This window comes from Balearica regulorum, chromosome 13 (genome assembly GCF_011004875.1).
Source record: "Balearica regulorum gibbericeps isolate bBalReg1 chromosome 13, bBalReg1.pri, whole genome shotgun sequence".
NCBI lineage: Eukaryota > Metazoa > Chordata > Aves > Gruiformes > Gruidae > Balearica > Balearica regulorum.
The window spans coordinates 5803611-5827186 of record NC_046196.1 but is presented as its reverse complement, the minus strand read 5'-3'; the positions used below and the strand labels follow the sequence as shown (position 1 = coordinate 5827186).

At 36.7% G+C, this 23576-nt stretch overlaps 1 protein-coding gene across 1 annotated transcript in view; it reads left to right on the top strand.

Moving 5' to 3' along the window:
• The window catches only part of CDYL2 (chromodomain Y like 2), a 62801-nt gene extending 43602 nt beyond the window's left edge, over positions 1 to 19199 (top strand). The window contains 4 exon segments of the mRNA XM_075765986.1: positions 6445 to 6617; positions 11327 to 11537; positions 12272 to 12415; positions 14641 to 19199. Of these exon segments, the coding sequence (XP_075622101.1) occupies positions 6445 to 6617; positions 11327 to 11537; positions 12272 to 12415; positions 14641 to 14799 (687 nt within the window). The 3' untranslated portion in view covers positions 14800 to 19199.
• Positions 19200 to 23576: the final 4377 nt, after the last annotated feature.

Genomic DNA, 23576 nt, shown 5'->3' with positions numbered 1-23576 from the left:
GTTGTAGTACTCCAGTTCATATATTGGTCACTGGAAGGGCTGAGAAGCTTTTCCTTCCATTCCCTGCGATCCCAGCATAGTGGGTGATGATGCCCTGGTATACCTTTCCCATGTCAGGACAAAAGGAGTGTCAATAAAGGCCTGCATCAGGATGTATGTCCTGGAGAGCAGAGAACATGCTTGAGCCCTGTTCCACGTGGGCAGTAGTGGCCTGATGGAAAGGAGTTACCATAGATCGGAGAGGAAACTGCAGGATCTGCCTCCCTGCACCAGTTTTGCCTGTGTGAGCATTCTGCAGGCAGAGTTCCTCCTCAAGCTGCCCGTGGTGTGCTACCTCTGCTGCCTCCAGACATGCCAGTGCAGCTCTCTCTTATAGTCACTTCAAGCTATGAGTATACCAAATAATACCAGTTTGAGCACCATTTGAGGGAAAAGTAGATTGTAGCTTTGAGGAATTGTTGTATTCAATAAGAAACTGAATAACTTTGAAATTAATTATTTATAATGAGCTTCAGATAAAACCACTGGCAGGTATGATGGGCCCTAAATTTGACTCCCCTTCCCAAATGCGCACCTACACATAGACATTAATACACAGGATGAGACTAAATAGTTAAACTGTTGGTACATACATTTATCACTCTGAGTTTTTAAACTATATAATATTTAAAAGGACTATCTTGGTAATTAACACAGAACACCAAACACCTGCTTTTAATACTGATTCCTTAAGACGCATTAGATATTGCATCAAATCCATCATTCCATCCATGTATTAATTACCACTAATTGACACTGCAGGTAATTTAAACGAAGAGCTCAAGGGCCTGAAAAAGTATGAAATCAAGGACTTACTATGTTCAGGCTGAGCAGACATACCTTTACATTGTTGGCTGTGCTGTTCCACATCAGCAGGGTTCAAATGCTCTAACCAGTAAATTAATTCAGACTCTTCAGGTCTGCCAAACCAATTCATTTCATTCTTTGAAAATTTTCAATCTGCCGGGAACCCACCTCTGTGGAAGAATAAATGATAAGCATATAATAGTCCTCTTCTTGCATCACCGGCATAGTCTATTTCTAGAACCTTTATTGAAGCTCACTTGAAAACCAGGAAATACATTTTAGAAAACTACATTACTGACCAGGATCTGGATGGTCAGGAATTAATCAAGGTAATGAGTTCTCCACATTGAGATTGTCTGTTTAAAACTCATCCAGGCGGAGAGCAATTGAAAGCTCTTGCCCTCTGAAGGCTGCTTGCTGTCAAACATGAAATGACTTCCTTGGCCTCAGTCCAGGCTGCAGGCCATGATCATTCACACCACAAAATCCAACACCTCCAATATTGGCAATTCCACATCCTTGCTGGCAATTACAGCAAAAATCCAAGGAGCGGAGAGGAGGAATATGTTGAATGCCTTGTCCCTGCAGTTTGCCACCCATAGCCATAGGTGAGACAAACTGACAGAGTATTTTAGGGACGTTTACAACATTTTCAGTTTTGACCTCTTTTATCACCAGTAAATAGAAAGTACAAACACAAAATTCCTACAAAATGAAGAAAGTGTGTTTTTTCATTTTGTCAAAAGAAATGCTAACTTCAAGCTTTATTAGACATTCGGTAAATTATGTTTGCCAAATAGTAAATGATTAATTTACTCAGAGCAGTCTACTTGGTGTGGTTAAAATAGTGCTCTGGTTATTCTAGGCCATCTATGTTAGGAAAAAAAGGTGTGCATTGCCCACAATCATTATAAAATTAAGCTTCTACAAAATCAGTCTCACCCCTAAACAACCTTGCTTCCCTTTGTGCTTTATCTTAATCTTCAGATGAAATGTAATAGTTTTGTTCAACCATTGGCCTCTGCTATTTATGCCAAATTAATTAAAATAATGAAGAACTTATTTATACAAAAAAAAAAAAAAAGGAAAAGAAAAGCTTAGAGAAGTCTACCTGAATCTTCAGCCTATGTTTTTGGTATCCACGTCACACCTGTGGGTTTGTGGAGGTGATTTTAGCATGAAATGTGCCGATGCTCCTTCCAGCAGCATTTGCACTGATTGAAGTTGGCTCAGCGCCACTCTAGTAATTGAGTTTTTTCTACAAAATGTTCAGGGCACTATAGAAATTCTTTCTTATGTTTTACAAGAACCTTGTAAAACTTCCAAGCCAGTGTCATGAAACAGCACAGCTTGTTTTTATTTCAGTGGCTTAGGCTTGCTACTTTTAAAATCCATTTTGAAAATAGATATGTAAAATATTTCATCATTATAAATTCCATTAGGGCATTTTCTCTCACGAGTCTTTTGCTGCTTCTGAAATTCTTTCTCCAAAGATGATGTTGCTGTTTTAACTCAGCACATTTCAAGGATCCAAATTCTGTTTCAAACTGAAGATTAAATGGATTCATCCACTGTTTTTATTTTACACTATTAATAGAGCTAGGAATTAATAGTCCCCTGAATTAAAAGCAAAGCATACCCTAAACTGCTAATGTTTTCATTGAGGACTGATATAACTACCTCAAATACACTTCTCATACAAAAGAATCAGGTTTCAAACTTCTAGCCATGAGAATTACAAGGTTTGAAGTTCTACCAGGTGCATTTTGGAGTACTGGTTTCCCTTCATTTTTCCTTATTTACAACTTCTCCTGACTTTAAAAAAAAAAAAAAAAAAAAAAAGGCAGGTACCAGTGTACTGTTATCTGTAATTTTTGCTCTCATACAAAGACAAATTGGGTTTTTGGCCAGTACCTCCTCCTGAAGCTAGACTTATAGGTTCCTAAGTCCTTTATTTATCAAACAAAAGGGACTCAGAATCTGTTTGCACAAAGAGTTAGTAACAAAAAGTGTACTTATGTAAAAAGGTACGATTGTGGAAGAGGTTCTAAGAACAACTGAATGGCTTTAAAACTGTGGTTTACTGTAATATTTTCAGAATATTTACCTTTAAGAATATCAACAGTGAATCCTTAGTGGTTCAGAGAAGTTAACCTTTTAAACTAGTATTTCTGTTTATATGAACAAGAGGCTTCTGTTTGAGACACTTTGTATAATTACAGTGATAAATTCCCAGCTTCCTGATTTCCCCAGAATGTAAGCAATATTGAAAGCAAAGGACACCAAATGCCTTTTAAAATTTCCTACATCCAGTGAAATGAATTAAAATAAGTTCTTAGAAGTGTAATGAAGTTTTTAAATATTTCACGTTTATTTTCCAATATAAGGTGTCCTATTAAAGAACTAACCAACTTATTTTCTTGACAGGATTAAAAAAAATAAGCAACTTTGAGAAAGAGATAATTTTACTATATATTTGGTTTCAATAAAACAGTAAATGAAGCATTAGGCCTGGTCTAAATTTATAATTTGATAGATTTTCACGAGCAAAAGAACTGGCCCATACTATAAATACTTCCTCAGAAATTTTAGTCAAATGCATACAAGTAAAAATATTGTTCACGGCTCAAAAATTAACTAAAAGACCATAAAAAAAAGTAATTAAAAAAGCATGGAATGGGAGAATATTGCTATGGAGCCCTACTGGTCCACTAGAGAAGGTAAAATTTAATTGGACAAATGTCATAGTTACACCAAAATGAGGGAAGGTTTAAGGACCATGGAAGAGAGAAAAAGAATATGGAATCTGACAAAGAAATGTAGCTAAAGAGACACAGTATCTCTATATTGGCAAACGGAATCCACTACTACAGTAAATGGCAATTTGTACTTAAAACCAGACAGCAGTTCTGAACTAAAATTACACTTACTGTACAGTCCTGCAGTTTAATAGACAGTTCTGTAACCCTACAGACAAACCATCATTTTATCTTTATTTCATTGTTAGTAGCTTTCCTATAATCATACAAACATCTGGTGAGACATACCCATACCCAAGTCATCAATGAGAAGAGCCACGATGCCCAGGCATTTGGAAGCAACAGTGGACTGGCTGTCACTAGCCTGAGTGACAAGGTGACCAGGTGAATTCTGGAGTGCGCCAGCAAAGGAATCATGGCATAGAAGGGAGTGAGCATTGACTTTGATGGCATTGGTGAATTCCAATGAGCATCTGAGCACATTTAGATGATAAAGTTAATGACAAACCTACAGATATTTTTTTTGTAAAATTACTTTTTGGAGACTAAAAACACCAATACATTATGGTTTCCTGGTTTCTGGTACTGTTTCTTTTGCTAGAAACTAGTGGAGCAGTGGAACTAAATTTCCACTCCTGGTCAGAAATACTATCCAAAATACTGCCAAAGCCTTCGCATTTTCAACCATATCTGAGAAATCAGTTCCTAAAAACAAACTCTTAATATCACCCTCTCCAAAACATTGCAAAAACAGTGATAGCAGAATATTGTTTTTTCCTACACGTAGTATAACCTCTGCTCAGAGGTTTGGTATACTTTTAGATGGTTTTAGCCATCCACATCACTGAGGGGTAAGATAAAAAAAGAGACATGTTTGTAGTGGTAATGATGTGTTTGAAGGATAGCAGTGGTAACATCAAAGAGATGGTACATAGGTAAATATCACTGGAGGAAGGGGACCGGGAAAGAAACTGGCTGAATGGAGTATCCTATCATGGCATCATATTTAAAGCAACATTCTTCTTTGTATATAAAAATGTTTGACTGGTATTCTCTGATATTATTTTTACATCTTCCCTAAGAAAGAGCAGATTTTGAGAACATTTTAAATAAACTAAGGGGACAATCTTACATTCACATGGAACTTGGAAAATCAACATAAATATCTTTTTTTATTCTAAGCACCTTCTAAAGTTTCTTTTTTAACTTTGAACAGAAGTTTTAGGGGTTTTTTTTTTCCCTTTGCTTCCCCTGTACAAAATGTGTGGTTTTGTTATGTTTTTACGAACTGAGGGCTGAGACAGCCGCTGAGAATAAACAGTACTTGTAAAATAGCTGATGACATTTTTGTACCTGCACAAGAATTTCAAATACACTTTCAAATTCTGCTGCTTTTAATTACTTCACTTCCACCCACTGTCACATACTCGGTATTACAGGCGGCCTGAAGTGCTCTTGTAAAAGTGAAGCAGCTAAAAGTTCACCACCTGCTTTCTCATGGCCCAGTCTCAGCAGACAGTAACAATCATTTTTATCCAAACATATATGGAAAGCAGGCAGGTAGCATGGCGCTGCGTGTTTTGAATATACAAGTTCAAACTTGGTCTCCCAAGCCACAGGATTTCTAATAAAAGACTACCTAGAATGGTATAAACAAAACTTCAGTGGTTAGTTAGGGACATTTCTTGAATAAGGCACTTCAGAGATCTAAAGAATTTTTGGAAACAGATAGTGAATAAAATAATCACAAGCTAAAAATCTTGGTTTTCTCTCACATGGAAACCATACTTAATCCCCCCCAATCACATTTTGCTGTTTTTTATCTAAACTCACACTAACAGCAAATCTTCGAGTGCAGAAGAGAAAAATTTGACTCAACGGGACCCTGTGTGTAAGAAGTACTTACGTACATACTGGGTATGTTTAAGCATAGGAAGCATCTCACTAGATGAAATCATGACCCTACTTCAGTAGGAGCCAATCACTAAAGAGAAAAGGCAACTCTGAAATGGCTGAAATCAATTACCGCTTACAAACTACACTGAACTGTGACTAAACAAGAAGTTATCCACCAGAAGTTTATGAACTAATATTTCCTTTTAAAATCATTAGAAAACCAATTCTGCTCAGATGAAAGGTCGTTTCCTTACAATACCAGCAGCTCAATTCTATACAGATTTTGATTAGGTTTGATTTATGGTGTAATTAATAGCTTGGTCCAGTTGTAAATCAGAGTCAAAATGTCTCTCTTTCAAGTGGCTTTTTTGCTCTCACTTTGTAGACTTTCACAATATTGCTAACCACAGAAAAATGAATAATATATTTGTCATGTTGATGTATATGATGTCCTTTTGTCCTGCTTTGCTCTGGTTAAAGTCATATAAAAAGTAGTTAAAGAACTGAAAACTGGGGTTTATAGATTTTGCATACAACCTGTTGAGGTTAATAGGCTACTGTTGTGAAAACTGTGTTACTGAGGATACAGTGATGTACACTGAATATACATGATGAAGATAAAAAAGTGATACTTGAAACCATTAAATTGCAATCAAAAAGCATAAGCTGGCTAGAATTTCCCATAGAATAAGCAAATACAGCCAAGTCCTAAAAACTCTTTGAATTAGTAAGCATCAACAAAGCACTTCCAAATATAAAATATTTTGTAAACTCTCAGTGTTACCATTCTAAGTATATTAAAATTATAGAAATATATATAATGGATGTAAGTATTAATAGTGCCCAAAATTTAAGTCTCTCAAAATCAATAAGGTTTGTAAAACTAGGGAAATGATATTGCAACGGCATGCATGTCGAATTGTTTACTTTTCTTTATCCACAGATCATGAAGGAAGTTCGGAGAGCATTGTGCAATGCATCAGCTGATGACAGTAAACTCTTACTTCTCAGCGCAGTGGGAAGTGTATTCTGTAGTGGCCTAGATTACTCATATTTAATTGGCAGGTTATCCAATGACAGAAGAAAGGAAAGCACTAGGATTGCAGAAGCTATAAGGTGACCCAAGCTTACCTATGATCTCTAAATTATGAAATGCAGTGTGTGATTATAAAGATATTTATCAGGTCCAAAAATGTTGTATATTGAAGTGTTGATTGCATTCTAATTATAGTCCTACAAATTTGTTTAGTAAGAAGAATCTTGGACCTTTCCTTATTAGAAAAGAAAGCACATTTATTGCAGTGCTAATATCCATAGGGATTTATTTTATTCCAGTTCTCTGTATTTAATATTTCAAATAATTCCTCCAAATTCAAATACAACTTTGTTGTTGTTTTTTCCAAATTAGCTACTGCTTCATGTTCTAAAGTGGTTTCTGAAAGGCAGATATTTTACTTGTTTTAATGTTCATCATTTTAATGAATTTCAGTACAAATGGGAATCCATGGCTTACTCATATTGTGTTGAAATAGCAGTCTGCCACAGTATTTCAGAACCTTATTAGAAGGGTCTCCACTCTTTTTCTTAAACTGAAATTACTTAATATATATGTAAATGTAGTTTTATTTTCATAACTAAAATGTGACTTTCCTTATATATATTATATTACCTTAATAGAAATCCAGGGTTTATGACATGCAGTCTACAAATCAATCTGCACAGTACATCACCAAATATTTCCATTATCCACAAGGTATACTTTATACATATTTGGCAGATCTTCCAGTATAAATCAACATATCTACTAAAGCCAATGGCATTTCACCAGTCTGTACCAGAAGAGGGTTTGGTCCCTTTTTTTCCCCCTGACTTCCTACAAATAAATATTATTCTTCTGAGAGCTGTAAAACTTTATGCAACAATTCTGTAATGGAATATTAAAGAATTTGTTTTATGACAGATCTATATTTTGGATGTATTAGTATAACATAAGATCAGGTTTAGTTATTACATGACATGTATTAACCACCAATTATCTTGGTTACAACTACTGCAGATCAGTTTGTATTCTCACTATAATACTTTTGAAATTTTCAAAGTAGTAATTATTTTAAAAGAATTCAAAATTCACTTCTTAAATATAATAAGTTATGTTTTTAAGACCCTAGCTATGCTTGAGTATCATGTAGTGATATTTAAAAAAAGAAAAACCCATTGAAGGACACATCCTAATTTATTGGGTTTTTAATGTGAGGGATTTTTAATAATGTGAAACAAAAAAAACCACCCATGAGGAAAGAAAATCACTATTCTTGTTTGAAAACACAGGCACACTCACACTCCATTAGAAGACACAAATTTAATATTATTCATGTAAATATTGTGTAGATAGGTATTGTTATACATGTAGACATTTATCTACACACATTTAATATACAGGTATACTTATCAATTCACCATTTAAATGAGTATAAGCCAGACTATGATACTCAGTTTTTCCATCTGTGGATTCACAGAACACTCTTGAAACAGTGGTACAATGTACTGCTCCTTGTCAAGAACATCGGCTTCAGGCCCACTGGAAATAGATTTTTATTGTACTTCTGGAAACAATACACTACGCTTTCCATTTAGCACACTCTGTGCCTTCTGTGAACAAAGGACTCAACTCATGGAAAATATACTGTAATAAGAGTAGAAAAAAATGTACACTTCGCGTTTTCAGTGGTTAGGATGTCCTAAAACACATTAACGGATCTCTGCCTCCTTTGCTTTACATCAACTTAGACTTGTATCAAAATGAAATTAAAATCTTGTTTACCGTGTGTTTCCACTTTCTACATTATGGATCTTGTGTACTGATCACAAGTTAAAACTGAAGTTTAAATACCCATCAACTCTCATCTCACATGAATGATTTATGCATTTGGTCCTCATCCAGTGCCTTTGGGGCTTGCAGCTCACAGACTTGTGGCACTGTAGCTTTTCTCCAGGCATGGAGCACAGATCCATCAGCCTGAGCTGCTATCATCCAGGCGTGTGTCCAGCACTGCACTCCTGGAGCAGGGAAAAGGCTGACAGACAGACTGTACTGCAGCTGTGCATGTGTGACCTACAGAGCCCTGCAATCGAAAGGCTCATGGGAAGGTATTCCCAACATCAGTCTCCCTTGTCACATCATCTCTCCTTGTCACATTGTCAGGCATCGTTATGTGACCTGATGATACATAAAATTCTGGGTGTGCTCAGAAGAAAACCAAGACAGACAACTTTACTTGCTCAATTTCTTTATAGCCTTTGATGTACTTGTGAGCCCTGACCTGCAGCAAGAACTCTGAAACAATGCAGAGGTATCTTGAGCATCCCAAAGTGTATTCAATGGTCAACTTCCCAGATACCCTCTAGCAAAACCAAAAGCCTTCTGCATGTGTCACTTTTTCCTATCTTTGAGCTTCTGGCTTTACTGTGCAACAACAGTTTCAATTTTAAGTCCTTTTCAAAGACTGCCTTGAATTGAAACAAGGATCTTCTAGCCCAGAAACCACATGTGTGAACTTATGGTTCAGAGACCTAGAAACATGCGAGGTTCTGGCTACAAAGATGACTCACTGAAACAAGTAACATACCAAACAGGGAACACAGATAACTGGAGTGCTGGACACTGCACCTTCTGTAGACCAAATGCATGCATTTGTTCCCCTTGTAAACTCCCAATATTGTAGGCTTGCACTCCATCCTATAGGTGGTATGTTCCATACCCATGCATTGTACCATCCTCTGTGCTCCCCATCCTTCCCTCATGACAAAGGCTCATTGTGTCTTCTCGGTGTTCTGTTCCACTCTCTCCCCATCTCCAGGTCCTCCCTTCCTTGCTCACGCATGTGAAGATTTCACATTTTCTTCAACCCTTCCCCTCCATTAATGTGTTCTGCTTTGTTCTTCCTCCCCACCATCTAACCATTTCCTCTCCACATCCCTAATTGCTTTTCCGTATTCACTTCCAGTCCCATTTATCACCACATGCTTCCTGCTTTTCTCCACAACACTGTTTTCTTCTGCCTCCACATGGTCCTCAGATCTGCTGCCACCATTTATCCACAGTTTGTTCTTTTTATCTATCATTCATCACATCCCTATTCCCATCTGTAGTCCTGCTTGGAAGGCTTACTTGCTTAACTACTAAGGTTCTCAAAATTCTGGAATTAATCAGATGCAGTGATCCACAGTCATTCCTCAACCATAAACGACTGAAGAAATAACGAGATAAGGGAACAGCATTGCTTCTGCAAACAAAAATGAACCACAACTCTCTTTAAACCTGCTGTCCTCTAGAAAGGAATAGTCTTGAACAGACAATTGGATGCTCCTTATTTCACTCTCTTTGTCTTGCTGCTTATCTTCTGTTTGATTACTCACCATGTGAACAGAGCTGCATCAATTCCCACAAGTCTCTGTTTTCCCATGGTCAAAAGTAAACTCCTTACTAGATGGTCTGAAAAACAGAGCCATTCATTGAACATTTAATGCTGGGTCACCTCAGACTCTTCGTTTTCATTTAAAATAGAGCCAATGCCCTTGCACATCAGTCCAATAAAATACTTACCTTCGGTACGTTTTCCATTTTTTGCCAAATCGGCACTCCAACCTGCAAGGCATGCCTCCTGTTCTCAGATACAGAAGTCTAGGTCTTTTTGACCTCAGTGAGAGAGCTGCAACTCATCAAAGAACACATTTGACAAAATGTTCTTTCCTAAAACCTGTCAGCAAAGATGCACTCTGGATCTAATAAATACCCAGTGCAGGAACAGAATCTCCTTTTTTTATTTTGAATTTGATTTATACATGTCTCTTTTCTAAAGTAATTGAGCATCTCGTTTGCCTCCATATACCTGCTGTGCACTGAGCTGCTGGAGCCCATAATTTGCCTACAATTACACTCATGCTTTTTCCTAATTGGTGTCTAAGCTGTTCCATTCAACAGATGTCTTTCCACAGTTGCTGGTGGGTAACTTATTTAAAATAATCTCATTGCACAGAATTTAACACGTTCTAGTTCATTCATCCAGACGAATCCGATCACACTTACTTCCCCTTTATTTCCCATTGCTTCACATTTACTGGTGCAGACGGGCAAGGGCATCTACTTTGCTATGTCTTTGCAGACGACGTTAGCAATGAAGACCAAACCGATCACTCGCCTAATTCTTTTCCTGTTCAAACATTTCTCTCTCTGACTCCTCTTTGTGGGTCTTGTTCTTTCCACTGTGCATGTCATAAATGTGTACTATTTCCCAATCCATTGATGGGACTTCCAGTAACCTTTGACATAGGATCTCAAGAGAACTTTTTGAAAAAAATAAGTATTCAGCAATCCGCTGATGAGTTTCCTGTCTTTCACGCTACAATATGTTCAGTAAGTTAGCCAAACCAGGTCATCAGAATCCATACTACCCATTGTGGAGCAAACTGAGAAGCACTATGTGTACAAACTCATGAGTTACTGGTCCAGAAGTAAAACTAAACCTAACCAAACCATTCTGCAAAAAGGACAAGCATCAGTGCATTCCAATTAATCAGTTCATATTCAACATATACAAAACTATTTAATATCCCAGGTAGTCAGAAAGATTAAATAACTAAATAAGAGCAAAATTTTCCATATGCAAACTAGAAAGTGTCTTGCAATGCTGACCTCATAAAACTGGGCCATGGCATTTATTGTGTTCATCTGTGGTTTTAATTTGTTTTCAGATTAAGTACATTAAGCTTGGGTATTTATCTAAGTGTTACTTCTGTATTCAAGATCTTTTATTTTTTTATTTTAGGGATTTTGTAAAAGCTTTTATTCAATTTAAGAAGCCAATTGTGGTTGCTATCAACGGCCCCGCTCTTGGGTTAGGAGCTTCTATTTTACCACTATGTGATATCGTTTGGGCAAGTGAGAAGGCATGGTTTCAGACACCGTATGCAACAATCCGACTCACTCCAGCTGGCTGCTCATCATACACTTTCCCACAAATTCTGGGTGTTGCACTGGTAAGGTTTTCTACCTCAAATTGCTGAAGAACCTTTCTTAAATTCATGTTTTTCTTGCTCTCTTTAAAAAGTAAAACAGAAAACAACCGTTTCTCTTAGTTGTCATGAATGGTAATGAAATTTGTGGAAAGTTCTTCTAATCCCTACCAATTTCTTATCACAAAATGACCTCAGAATTCAATATATTACACATGCTGTATGCAAGAAAGATTGAACACAGGTTGAAAAAGCAAAGGTTGTCAAGATCATGGTAGAAAAGGGAAGAAATGCATTAGCAGAATAATTTTGCAGAGTACTTGTCTGTATAGTGTTAGGATTGTGTAGTAACAGAGAAGATACTGCTCTCTGCTCTCTAAAGACCATCTATACTAATTCCAGTAAGGTTGCTATGTTGTTGCCAGTATAACAAAGCAGAATTTGCCCCACAAAGTGTTTCATGCTAGGTTCCATGACTCTTGGCACAGTATCACTGTATCACTGACAGTTACTCTTGTAAAATCAGCAATACAGATTCATCATGCATGCCAGCACATTTCTCTTAAATGAAACCCATGCTGTGCTCTGGCCACCTGCACGATCCTTAAATAGCTACCGAAACTCCTTTTAAAGTATTTTGCAGCATGGAAAGATACAGGAGACCATTTGTAAATTTAATCTTGAAAATAGCAGGCAAGTATGGAAAATATTTAAGGGAATTACAACCCAAGATCACAAGTCATCTTTTGGTTTCACAGGCAAATGAAATGTTGTTCTGTGGGAGAAAGCTGACAGCACAGGAAGCCTGCAGCAGAGGACTAGTGTCACAAGTATTTTGGCCAACAACATTTAGCCAAGAAGTGATGCTACGAGTGAAAGAAATGGCATCCTGCAGTGCAGTGGTAAGGAATCAAACTGCTTTGTGACTAAACTCCACTTCACAGAGGTAAGGTGTGCTCCCAAGGCCCATCATATCAGAAAGGTGGATTCTCAGTTTCCACAACCATATCTGTGGAAGAGGGCTAACAACAGAAAATGTGGATAGGGATCAGTGAGCTCGTGGAGTTTCTCATTTTTCAGGGTCAGGGAGGGTTATTTCATTTTCACATTATTCAGTATGAGTGGAACCTCCTTGCCCCAGATTTTGAAAGGGGATTTTAGCATAGGTTTCCTTCATGAAGGTGGAAGAATCTGAAACTATACAACTGTACTGGGAAATCTCTGTAGGGCCAGTAAGAAAATATACTTGCCTTTCACCTTGTCCTGGCCTGCTATGTTTCAGCTGAATCTGCCTTCTTTTCTGCACCTGTATAGATCCTGATTCTGCAAAATGTTCTACACAGGGCACCAGAAGGGTAGGGTAGTGCCAGCTAACCTCTGCTGTGAAGGAGAGGTGAGATCCAGACACAGAGGGATTTGAACACAGACTGGTCAAAGCGTATTATAACTTTCCTTTTGTGTACATAAAAGTTGAAAGAAAATCCTGTCCTATTTTTACTTCCTAAGGTTTTTTCCCTTCAGGCAGATATAGTCCTATTCTGGGCACATCCCTGCTTAAAACAAAATGCAGTGAAGAAGGTGGTACTGGCTGCACTAAAACTCCACTAAGTAAAGTGCAAATTGTTGCAGTTTCTTACCGTACTTCCTATGCCTGAAACTGTCTTAGCATCCCTCAGTTTCATTTAAAAGATCTGTTGTAAAAGAGAAGGTAGAGACGCAGGAGGTTTTTAATTAAATGAAGTGTAGATTAGATCTCACAAAAGACATTCAGAATGAAAGTCTCTGGAAATGTAGCATAAGCTTATTTGATGGTGCTGATATAACATTTATTATATGAGTTGGGAAAAACTCTGGGCCTTACTGTGAATTCTTCCTTCACTGTTATTGGCTGCCAATGAAGTTTTCTCTTGAGCCCTGTTAGAAAGACTGGTGCTAACTTGTGGACAAAGATGAGAGTTAAAACTGTCAAAGACTAGATTTACTCTCTGAGATCCTCAATGCAAATCAGGCTGACATCACAGGAACAATTAATATGATGAGCTCATCAAAGTTCACTGTGGATACTTGTTCACAAACAGACCAAAGAAATACACAGGCCCCGAGATTCGCAATTAACACTATTTACTTGAATTAAAGAGAAATACTATTTTGGAATAGTAGCGTTGTAGCCTAAAACAGATAGGAACTGGGCTTAACATGTAGGTGCTGACAAAGGTGAGATGATAGTATGTGTCTCCCTTACCATAAGCACTGTATTAGTTTACATTAAATCAATAATGGATGAATTATTAACGGGTTTGGTTGGGATACATACCGGTGTTATATATTTCAAAAAGAATTTTAAAGGAGGCAATCTAAAAATGTCTAAAAATGGGTCTGGGCAAAATGAGCTGAACTATGTGAGCAACCATGGACCTGCTGTTCATGCCTTTAAGAACATAGAGCGATTTCTAAGGGCTTGAGATGATTGGGCTTTCCATTGTAAAAACATTAGGTGATTTGTTATGACTGCTTGTATATGCTAAGAAATCTAACTCCAGAACACAGTCAGAGGGTGCTTGCTTTGCTTAACAGCCTTCTTTTATAAAATACTCATTTTATAAAAATGTAAGGAAATAAACTTAAAAAGGTATTTGCAATAAAGGCCCTTTCCTATTCATTTGTTTTGATGAGGAAATGATGCACGAGGGAAAATTGTTAAAGATGATGAACATCCGCATTTGGGTTTCCAACCTCTATAATCTTAAGGACTACCTTCCAGAAAACAGGTAGCCAATATATCATGCCTCACACATTTTCATTTTGAGGGATCGCATTTTTGACAGGAGGGAGTTCAGCTCCTTCTAGTGCTTCATGGCAGGCCTTCAATAAACTAAGGTACTTCAGAATCCCTCATTCCTTTTAAAAATGTTGGCATTAAGGCATAAACCTCAGAAGTCCTCAATTCTTAAAGATGCTGACTATCAGCAAGTGGAGTTATGGCTGTAAATCAGATCTAATTTCTGTGCCCAAAGGAGTTATTTGGATTGTAAAACAGAGTCAGTAGTGTAAAAATGCTGTTCGTGCCATTATCCATAATAATCTTTTCAGATTCAAAATAAAATACTGAGTGATATTTTGGCTTTAGGTATTGGAAGAGTCCAAATGTCTTGTGCGGAGTTTCCTGAAATCCGGACTTGAAGATGTGAATGAGAAAGAGTGTCAGATGTTAAAACAGCTGTGGAGTTCTTCCAAAGGACTGGATTCATTATTCAGCTACTTGCAAGACAAAATTTATGAAGTCTGATGTCTTGGCCTAATGCAAAGAGAAAATGCTCCACTTGTGAACAGTCAAACATTACCTGTGTTTGAAAAGCAAAGGCAATGCATCCTTGAGGAATTTGTGACAGTGTATCCTAATACATATGGTTGTGTCGATTTCCTTGTGAGCTACACAGCTGCTTGTAGCTGGTTTGATTTTGTGTAACCGAGAGGTAGGCAGGCTTGTTCAGTGCACATAATCTCTACAGAGGGCTGCATCTTTCACATGCTCATCCCAATAAAAGTATACATTCCATGTGCTGAGAAGCACCACTGAGGCCCAGGATGGCACACCATCTGTACTGATTTATTTTGTCTGTCCTTCTTAACTTATTCTTGCAACACATCTGGGCTGACACAGAGGGCTCAATCTAAAAACTGGGTCAGCACAATATTTTGTAGACCCAAACACCATACTTTAGAAATATTTTAATTATTTTTAATAAGTTCTAACAGTATAATGGAAAAATCTGATAATTTATATGTATAATATGTAAAGTTAGTTATACAAAAACTACTAGGATTTTTTCTTTGTTGAATTTATTTAACTTATTTATTTTGTGTTCATATTCAGCTGTTTATTGATCACAGATCTTATTTTCATACTTCCCTTGACTGAATTAATGGCATCACATGAGAATGCAAACACATTTTTAGCAGCAAATTGTGTAGAAAAGTAAAGAATATATAGAAAACAGACAGAATGCTGTGGGCAGTAAAAGAAACAGCCACGTGCATGCTCTTCTATGTGCAAAATTGTACAAAAAATGTATGAAATAATAGATTCATTTGCCAGGGTTAAGGGAAAAAAGAGTGGATTCTGAAACAGCGAGTCCCCCCCTAAGTCTCTCTTCACTTTCTGCCTTCTTGAGGAGCATTGAAGGGCTTGCCAACAAGATGCTTTATTTAAGTTTACTATATTCCTGTTAGCCGGATGTCAGTAACAGGGTGAGTGGTGCCGTTATGTGGCATCGTACTGTTTTTCAGGTCTAAACATCCTCTTTTGGTCTGAAGTCTAAAAGCAAATCCTTATGAGCCTTAGTCTAGTTGCCTGATTCCTCAGGTGTGAGATAATTTCTGCTCTGGAGGCCTTTGGGTGTGGGCCAGCAGTTTATACAAGGTGCTAGGTATTGAACTAAGTGGAGGGAGAGGTTTTGTTTTGCTTTTCCCAGCTCTCCACATCTGGCCACCCCACCATCTGTTACAAGAACTTATGGCTATCCATAAAAGCAGTCCACAATAAACGACAAAAATCTGATCTGCTATTTTAGAATGTGATCCTAGTAATTTTCAGTGACACTGACTGACTTGTGAACACTGGATCTCTCTCCTTTCTTTCTTGCTAGTAAGGCAATTAATACGGAAATAACACAAGCATGCTCTGTGACTTCACCTGCCATTTTAGTATGCCCAAATTAAAACCTTTTGAAGCAGAAGCTTTGCACATTTGTTTGCTTTGTAATTTGTGCACTTGCTCTCCATCCTTCAGCTCAGTGACTTGGTTATGATTTAAACCTCTGCAAAGGAGGCTGCTAGATTTTCTCCATCCCAGTATTTCCGTGAAGAATTTCAACAAAGCCTTTATAAAGTTAACGAACGTGATTATCGTAAGCAGTAGCCTTCAATACATTAATATAACATTTCTTTTTCCACAAATAATTAAAAGTGCTGTTTCTATGGCCTAATTGTACCACTGAATTTTAAGGAAATCATTACCCTAAATGCAGAAATTCTCATGGAAATTCTTCATTAAAAAGACAAAATCTGGCTTCTATTTAGCCTGTTTTAAATGCTTTCAAAAAAAGTTATCAAAAGAAGCAACTTACTTATTTTTAAATGTCTGAAACAGAACTCTTTCAATAACTATTTGAAGTGATAGATGCACCACTAGTTTTATACTAATACTTGCCGATTTCCACAACCTGCCAGCAATGCCACAGAGCACGTGGGCGAAGACTGGGCTGGATCGAGGCCACAGGACCCCTACTACGCCAGTGTGCACACGTGAGTCCCTGTATGGCAGTCCCATCAAATGGGAGGGATTACTCAAGTGAAAACCACTCACATGCATACGTGTTTGCACAATCAGGCCTCCAGCATATGACTTCAGAAAATAAAATTTAAAAAAAAAGCAATGGAAAGTACCATGATTCCTCAATTTCCTTTATTTCCTTTATTACTGTCCAGAGAGCCATAACCCCTAGTCATGTGTTAATAAGATATTAGGAAGTTTATTTCGATACTATGCTTGGTTTTTGTAGATAAATATAGAAAAATTGCTCAGCAATGTGAAGGTATGCTTTCCATATGAGATTTTCAAACAGAGAAGAATCATAAGTTCTTAGACCTTTAAACTGCATCATTTCATCTGAATTTTCAGATATCTGTATCTTAGCATTTTTTATGACAAAGGAATGGTTGAAATACATTTTCTAGAATTATTTTTCCATTAAAGCAAGCGCTAACCATAGTTAACATTTTTAATTATTCATATCTATACAGTTACAATCTAGTTTTCATGGAATCTATTTTCCCTTCAAAAAAGAGTAATAAAATGTCAAAAGCTTCTTTTCCAGTATTTAAAGATCAGAATCAATTTTCTCTTGTGTTTCTGTCCTTACTAGGTATTCAGATATCTAGATGTACTGTACATATTAGTCTGGGTACCTTTACTAATATTCACAGTATTTAAGATTATAAATGCAATTTGTTGTTAAGTATGTTATTTTATTCTTGTGTAAATTGTTTTGTACAATCTTTAAAAATCTACAGTTTTGCATTTGTAGATATTAAAGGTAAGCAATTTATTTTGTGTTGTCCTGCATGTATATTTTTGCTGTAGATAAGTGTTGCTTAGTTTACTATTTCAGTACATTTCTGTTAAAATGAATAAGCTTACAAACTTTAATACAGTATATATTTTCAGAATATAAACTTTTATATTTCTGTGGTAGGTTAGGGTATGCGTTTTAGGCAATCTTTTTCACTACTATTAACTGTTCTTTTAATCTATAATATAATGGTTTTGTGCCAATAGTTTTTCATTAGAATAAAATGCTCTTTTAATGTTAGGGATAAACAGACAATTTTGGTTGGGGTTTGTTTTATTTTGTTAATTTTTTTTTATTATTTTGCCAGCCTTTACAGTTTTAAATGTAATTTATAAATGTATTGCATTTGTGAATAAGCCTTACCATTAGGTACAAGAAATCTTTAAAGCTACATAATTGCTTATGTAGTACTAAGGACTTCCCCAAATAATTGCTGTAAGAAAGTTAGCAAATCAGAGTACAGGGCCTTAAGTTTTTCTTGTGAAAAGGATAATACGGGTTGTTTCTTTTGAACAACATAGGTAGACTTGTCAGCATGGGCTTTGTTATATATAAACTGTGCATTTGTGCTCCCAACCACAGTAGTTTAATCTCAGGCTTTGTGTGGCTGGGTCTATAAAAGTCAAATCTGGCTAAAGCCAGCGCTCTTTAGGAGACACTAAAGAAGTTTACATAAGAGACTTATAGACAATCTTAATCATAGTACATTTGGGTACTTGGTATCCTAGATGTGTTATCTGTGTCTGCCCAATTAACCGTATGTTTTAAGCCATATTAAATCTCTTTACTGCTACTTTAAATACTACATGGAAAGTCATTCACTAGCTTGCTTACTCACAGACAGGATTTCAATTTTTAGTGAATAAAAGTATTATGCCTTCCATAAAAAACAAAGGACCAAAGAGTTGCATTATTCTAACAAAGCATTAGTTCCTTCGCCAGTGAACTAGTTTGACATTTGTCCTGAAGATCAAATAGTCTCTTTCTGCTACAAACACTGCATTCTCATCCATGTCAAGTATAAGGGGAAAAGATGTATCCACTGACCTATTGGGAAAGGAGTGACGTTCAGCTAGGATGGCATGTCTATTGGTAAGGCTTATTACCAAACCTCTGAGATGAAGCAAAGAACCAAAAATTCACAAATTATGTCAATGTAAATTTATTTTCAGAACTTGCACAAATAATTAATTGTAGAACTTTGCAAATTAGGCCCCTAAGTTATTTTGTCGGAACGCCATGGAACAGACTAAAACAGTTTCTAATATTTGTAATGATGAGTACATATTATAATAATATAAGGGTACAGGCACCCCTATATCACAGTGTTGTAAATATTTTCTGAAACTGGTACAGTACTGAGGGACTTGTATCTTCTGATATATCAAATATTGACTGTCTAGATCAAATTGTACACAATTTATTTGTTGATGGTCTTGTAACTAGTGTATGGACACATTTCTGGGTGCCTTAGAAGTTGTATTTTTCATGTGTGTTAATATGCAGTATTTATACATTGTGAGAAGCTGCTTTGAATAAAAACATTGAAACTTCATTTCAATGCAGTCATTTTCAGTTTTACATAATCAGAATGAATGTGATAAATAGTAGTCCTAGACCCTTGCATTATATATGATAAAGCTATTCATGGACTCCTGCCTTTTAAAAGAAAGCAGGCACACAATGAGCTTTTTAAAAGAGAAATTAAACTTAAAACTTTCTTTTTTTCCCAATGGCAAAAAACAAGCACTAAAAGAACTCTGTGAAATCATTCATCATGATCCACCTCATTTATAATTTCATGATCGAACCCAAGAAAACCACCAAGAACCATCTTATAAATACACTTCTAGGACACCTTCTCCACCATTATCACTTCCACTATTTGACATGTGCACATCACCTAAAGCATGTATGTCCAGAACCAACTACTGCATACGGTATTTCAGCTCCACACGAGTGAATGCGAATTTTATTTTGAAATGATATTTGCCAGGAATGCCAAGATTCAGCCAGAACCCCCTTGGTGCAGTGTGAAGCTCTATCACCCTGTGGTCCTCCTACATGGTTACAGCCTGCAGTCTTTCCATGGGGCCTCTTGTATACAAGGTGATCATTTGGCTGTAGCATCCACAAGGGCCGTTTATAATCATGTATCTCCCATGATTAGAAGAGTAACTGTAAATTACTACTGCCTGGGGCAGAAAAGGAAGGATATTTTTGCAGGGAGCCACTGTTACCCAAACCACCTATACAACAAGGTCTGAAAAAAAATACCAACACTTGATTCAAAGGACAACAATTATGTTCTAGCAATTATATTGGTTAGCTTTAACCTGATGGACACTAAGTAAAAACTGTGGTCAGCTATTTAGAGCAGAGGATTGAGCAATTTAGTCTTGCTTCACAATTGACAAATCCAATTATTTATTATGGTGACTCTTGTCAGGAATTAACTTATAGCTTGCACTGGACTAAGCAACGTGCACATGATGAACAGAGTATGACACCTTTCTTGTCTAACAGTTTTATTGATACATTTTGGTCTTAACATAAATTGCCAACATTTGAATTTTAAAGGAAAGCAAAGATTACTTAAAATTTAAAATTCCATCCAAATATGGTATAATATGGTATAATATTTTTTAAGCAAGATAAATGTTAGTCCTTCTGCTGTAAATTAATATACCAACAAACTATATGGCAGAGGAACCCACTGAGTGTATATATAAAGAAGGTCTACAAATTTAAGCAGACAAAAGACTAGTCTATGAATTGCATGTAGAAACTGGCAGGTATTAATCCCACTTAAGATATAAAAAGTACTCAAACAGGTCAAAGCTCTACTTAAACTAAGACATGCCATTTCTCATTTTGAGTTTTGAATAACAGGCAGATACAATATTGTATATGGAAAGAACAAGGAGAGGTTTTGAAACAAATGAAAAGCAAATGAAAGCACGTGAGAAAAACAGAAGGACATCATCTTAAAGACTGAGGGAGTTCAAAGCAAAGTTGGACTAGAGGGCAGTTTGGTTGAGAAGGAAAAAGTCAGAAGGTGACTTCCAGGCCTATTAACTTAAGGTATTCACCTCCCCCTGGTGCCTTATTTTTCATGAAACCCCCTCAGAAGATTATAAAATTTAATAAAATGTAATGCATCTGTTCATGACTCTGATGTCTGACTTTTATCCTCAAAACCAATCTACAGGCATAGCATGAAAAGGGTTTCAAATTACTAACAAAGGCTGAATTACAACCCGCGCTAGAATTCAAACTATTTGAATTGTGCTAGCACCACTTTGCTTTAATTTATACATTTTCCTTGGTTTTACAAAATATGCTCATTACAGATGTATAGTAAAAACAGAACCATTTAGAACTTTGTTGAATTCCAATTATTAAGTCCACCTGGCTTGACACAATCATTTTCACCTGGAACTGTCAAAAGTACTATAGGAGAAAGAAGGGAATTTTCATTTCAGGAAAAGGAAACAATTTATCATTTAATAGGAATAAATTAATTTCCACAGAGGATGAAGCAAAGACGTGAAATGCACAAGAATCAATGAAGAGTTTTATACAAAGTCTCTACTAAGTAAGTAGTAAGTAAGTCTCTCTAAGAACCAAGTTTCTACAAGGAAACCATAATAGTACAAGGAATGTCTTGTAGTTATCTTCTTTGAAAAATAATGTGGCACTGATCAGAAAGGCATAATTATCATGGGAGGCAGGGTTCCATACCTTTAGTTCAAAATTTAACAGCAGTATCTAAGAAATTTTGAATAAAATTCAACATTTTCAACTTTATCACTGACTCTTGTTAGTAGAAAGACATACTCTGCTGTGTTTTAACCTTCCTCAACTCTTCAGGCACATTTATCAATTTGCGTTCTGTATGACTATCTAACACCTGTGAGACTTATTTTATACATTGGTCATAAGCAGATATATGCTAGTGAACAACTATAAAGAGAAAAGTGAGAATGCTCTTTCCAACTAAGAGTCATGTTTGAAACAGGGGCTATTGAACTGCCACTGCCTCCTAAGGAGTTAGATAAAAAGCTGTATCTAAGATCAGAGTTTCTATAATGCAAAATGATTTAAACACTAAGCAGCAATCTCGACTTGTTAGGATTAAGTTAATTACTATCATCTAGAAGTAAGTTATTCACAGTCATCCAGAAATGTGTTTCTGATGTGTCTGTAAATAAATGCTACAATTTCTATTACTCCAAAAAGATCAGCAATTTCATACTGCTGTCCTTCCAGCCTTCTGGTTAGCGATTACATACACTGCCTACCAGGCTCGAGGGTATTCACTTTCTACAAGAGGTTCATTAAATGGATAAAGGCATTCACATAAAACTCTTCCCATGCCTAATTATTCAAGATCTGCATTATCTTAGCTTCTCATTTGTTTATTTTATATGCAGCTGCAGCAAGTTGTTTGTCAGGGACTCAGACTCTGGCAAACAATTCCCTCCAAGTCCACTTTTTGCCCATTAGGCTCATAATGAGCAACAACTCAAAACTCCTGCCAGCTGAGCTGCCAAGGGATTCCCTGCTGTTTCAAGGGTAAAGGTCACATGAGCATGGCTTTGCTGATCAGCAGCAGCAATGGCCACTGGTTGGAGTGTGGGGTTTGGAGTCGACAATTGCTCGACCCTGATCCTCCCTTTACTTCTGAAAGCAAGCCTTAATAATATCAGTGGTCCAGCCCTCTGTGGGTCTTCCTGCCATAATGACCCTTCATCACTCCTTTGCACAGGGCTGCTCCCTGGAATGACATCTGAAGCGATGTAAGTTATTAAGTATAAAAGCAACCTGCAAGCTTCTTGCAACAGTGACCAGGCCCATCTGAAAAAAATAACGGATGAGGGCATGATAATACCCATACCATCCCCAGCACCACGCTGCACCTACCCTAATCAGACCAGAAAAACAGGACATTATATTTTTCGTGGATTTACATGTAACAGGCTAAAATAGACTTATTTTCCTGGATGCTAATATGATGCCAGTTGGAAAGAAACATCCCAAACTGCACTAGACGTGGTAGGATTCATCTTTCATACATGGTTGTAACTAGTTAGAATACAAAGACACTGTCCCTCTCTAAATGATGTTTCTTAAATAAATCCGCTTTCTCTAAAAATCGATTGAAAGATTAAACTGAGCTTTATGAAGTAGGCTGCAATATAGCTGATTTGAAAGGCTAAAACTTTTCCCAACAGTTTCAAGTATGAGAAAATCCAACAGCACTCCATTTGCGATTCAAGCACTTGGTAAACACACTCCACAACTGTACCATGGCTAGGTGCCAACAAAATGGTGAGTCAGCAGGCAGGGTAGGGAATCAAGTGTCAAGAATGCATTTAACCCTCACTCCAGAGAACACTTTTCTTATGAACAGAATGAAAACACACCATAAAAAGAAAAAAATTACTGGAATTTTTTCTCCATTAGTACAGGCAACTATCTCAATTCTCTTCGAACTTACAGAAGCTCTCAAATTTTAAATTAGGAGAAATGCTTAAGAAAATAGTAATCAGCAAACTGATGAGAAACAGGTTCATGAACACATATCAGTCCAGCCCTACAATCCTTACTCTGACAAAAATCCCACTGATAAACCTGGCAAGGCTAAGTGCAGAAGGGTTTCATGAGATCATTAGAATCTATAATGCTAAATACTTGCACAGATATAAAAAGGAGTACATTTTCCTAATGTAAATACAGTTCAAATGATCTGTCATATTCCCAAAGGAATATCTGTGCATGCTACCTTGCTTCACAGTGTTCTTGCAGAGTGTTTGATGAAATCATGAGATTTCCTAAATCATTTTTAAATTAATCCCTCCTAAGAAATTCCCCACTGAAAAATCACTTTGCATGATTACCCCATATATTCTATTCAGGATATCAGAAA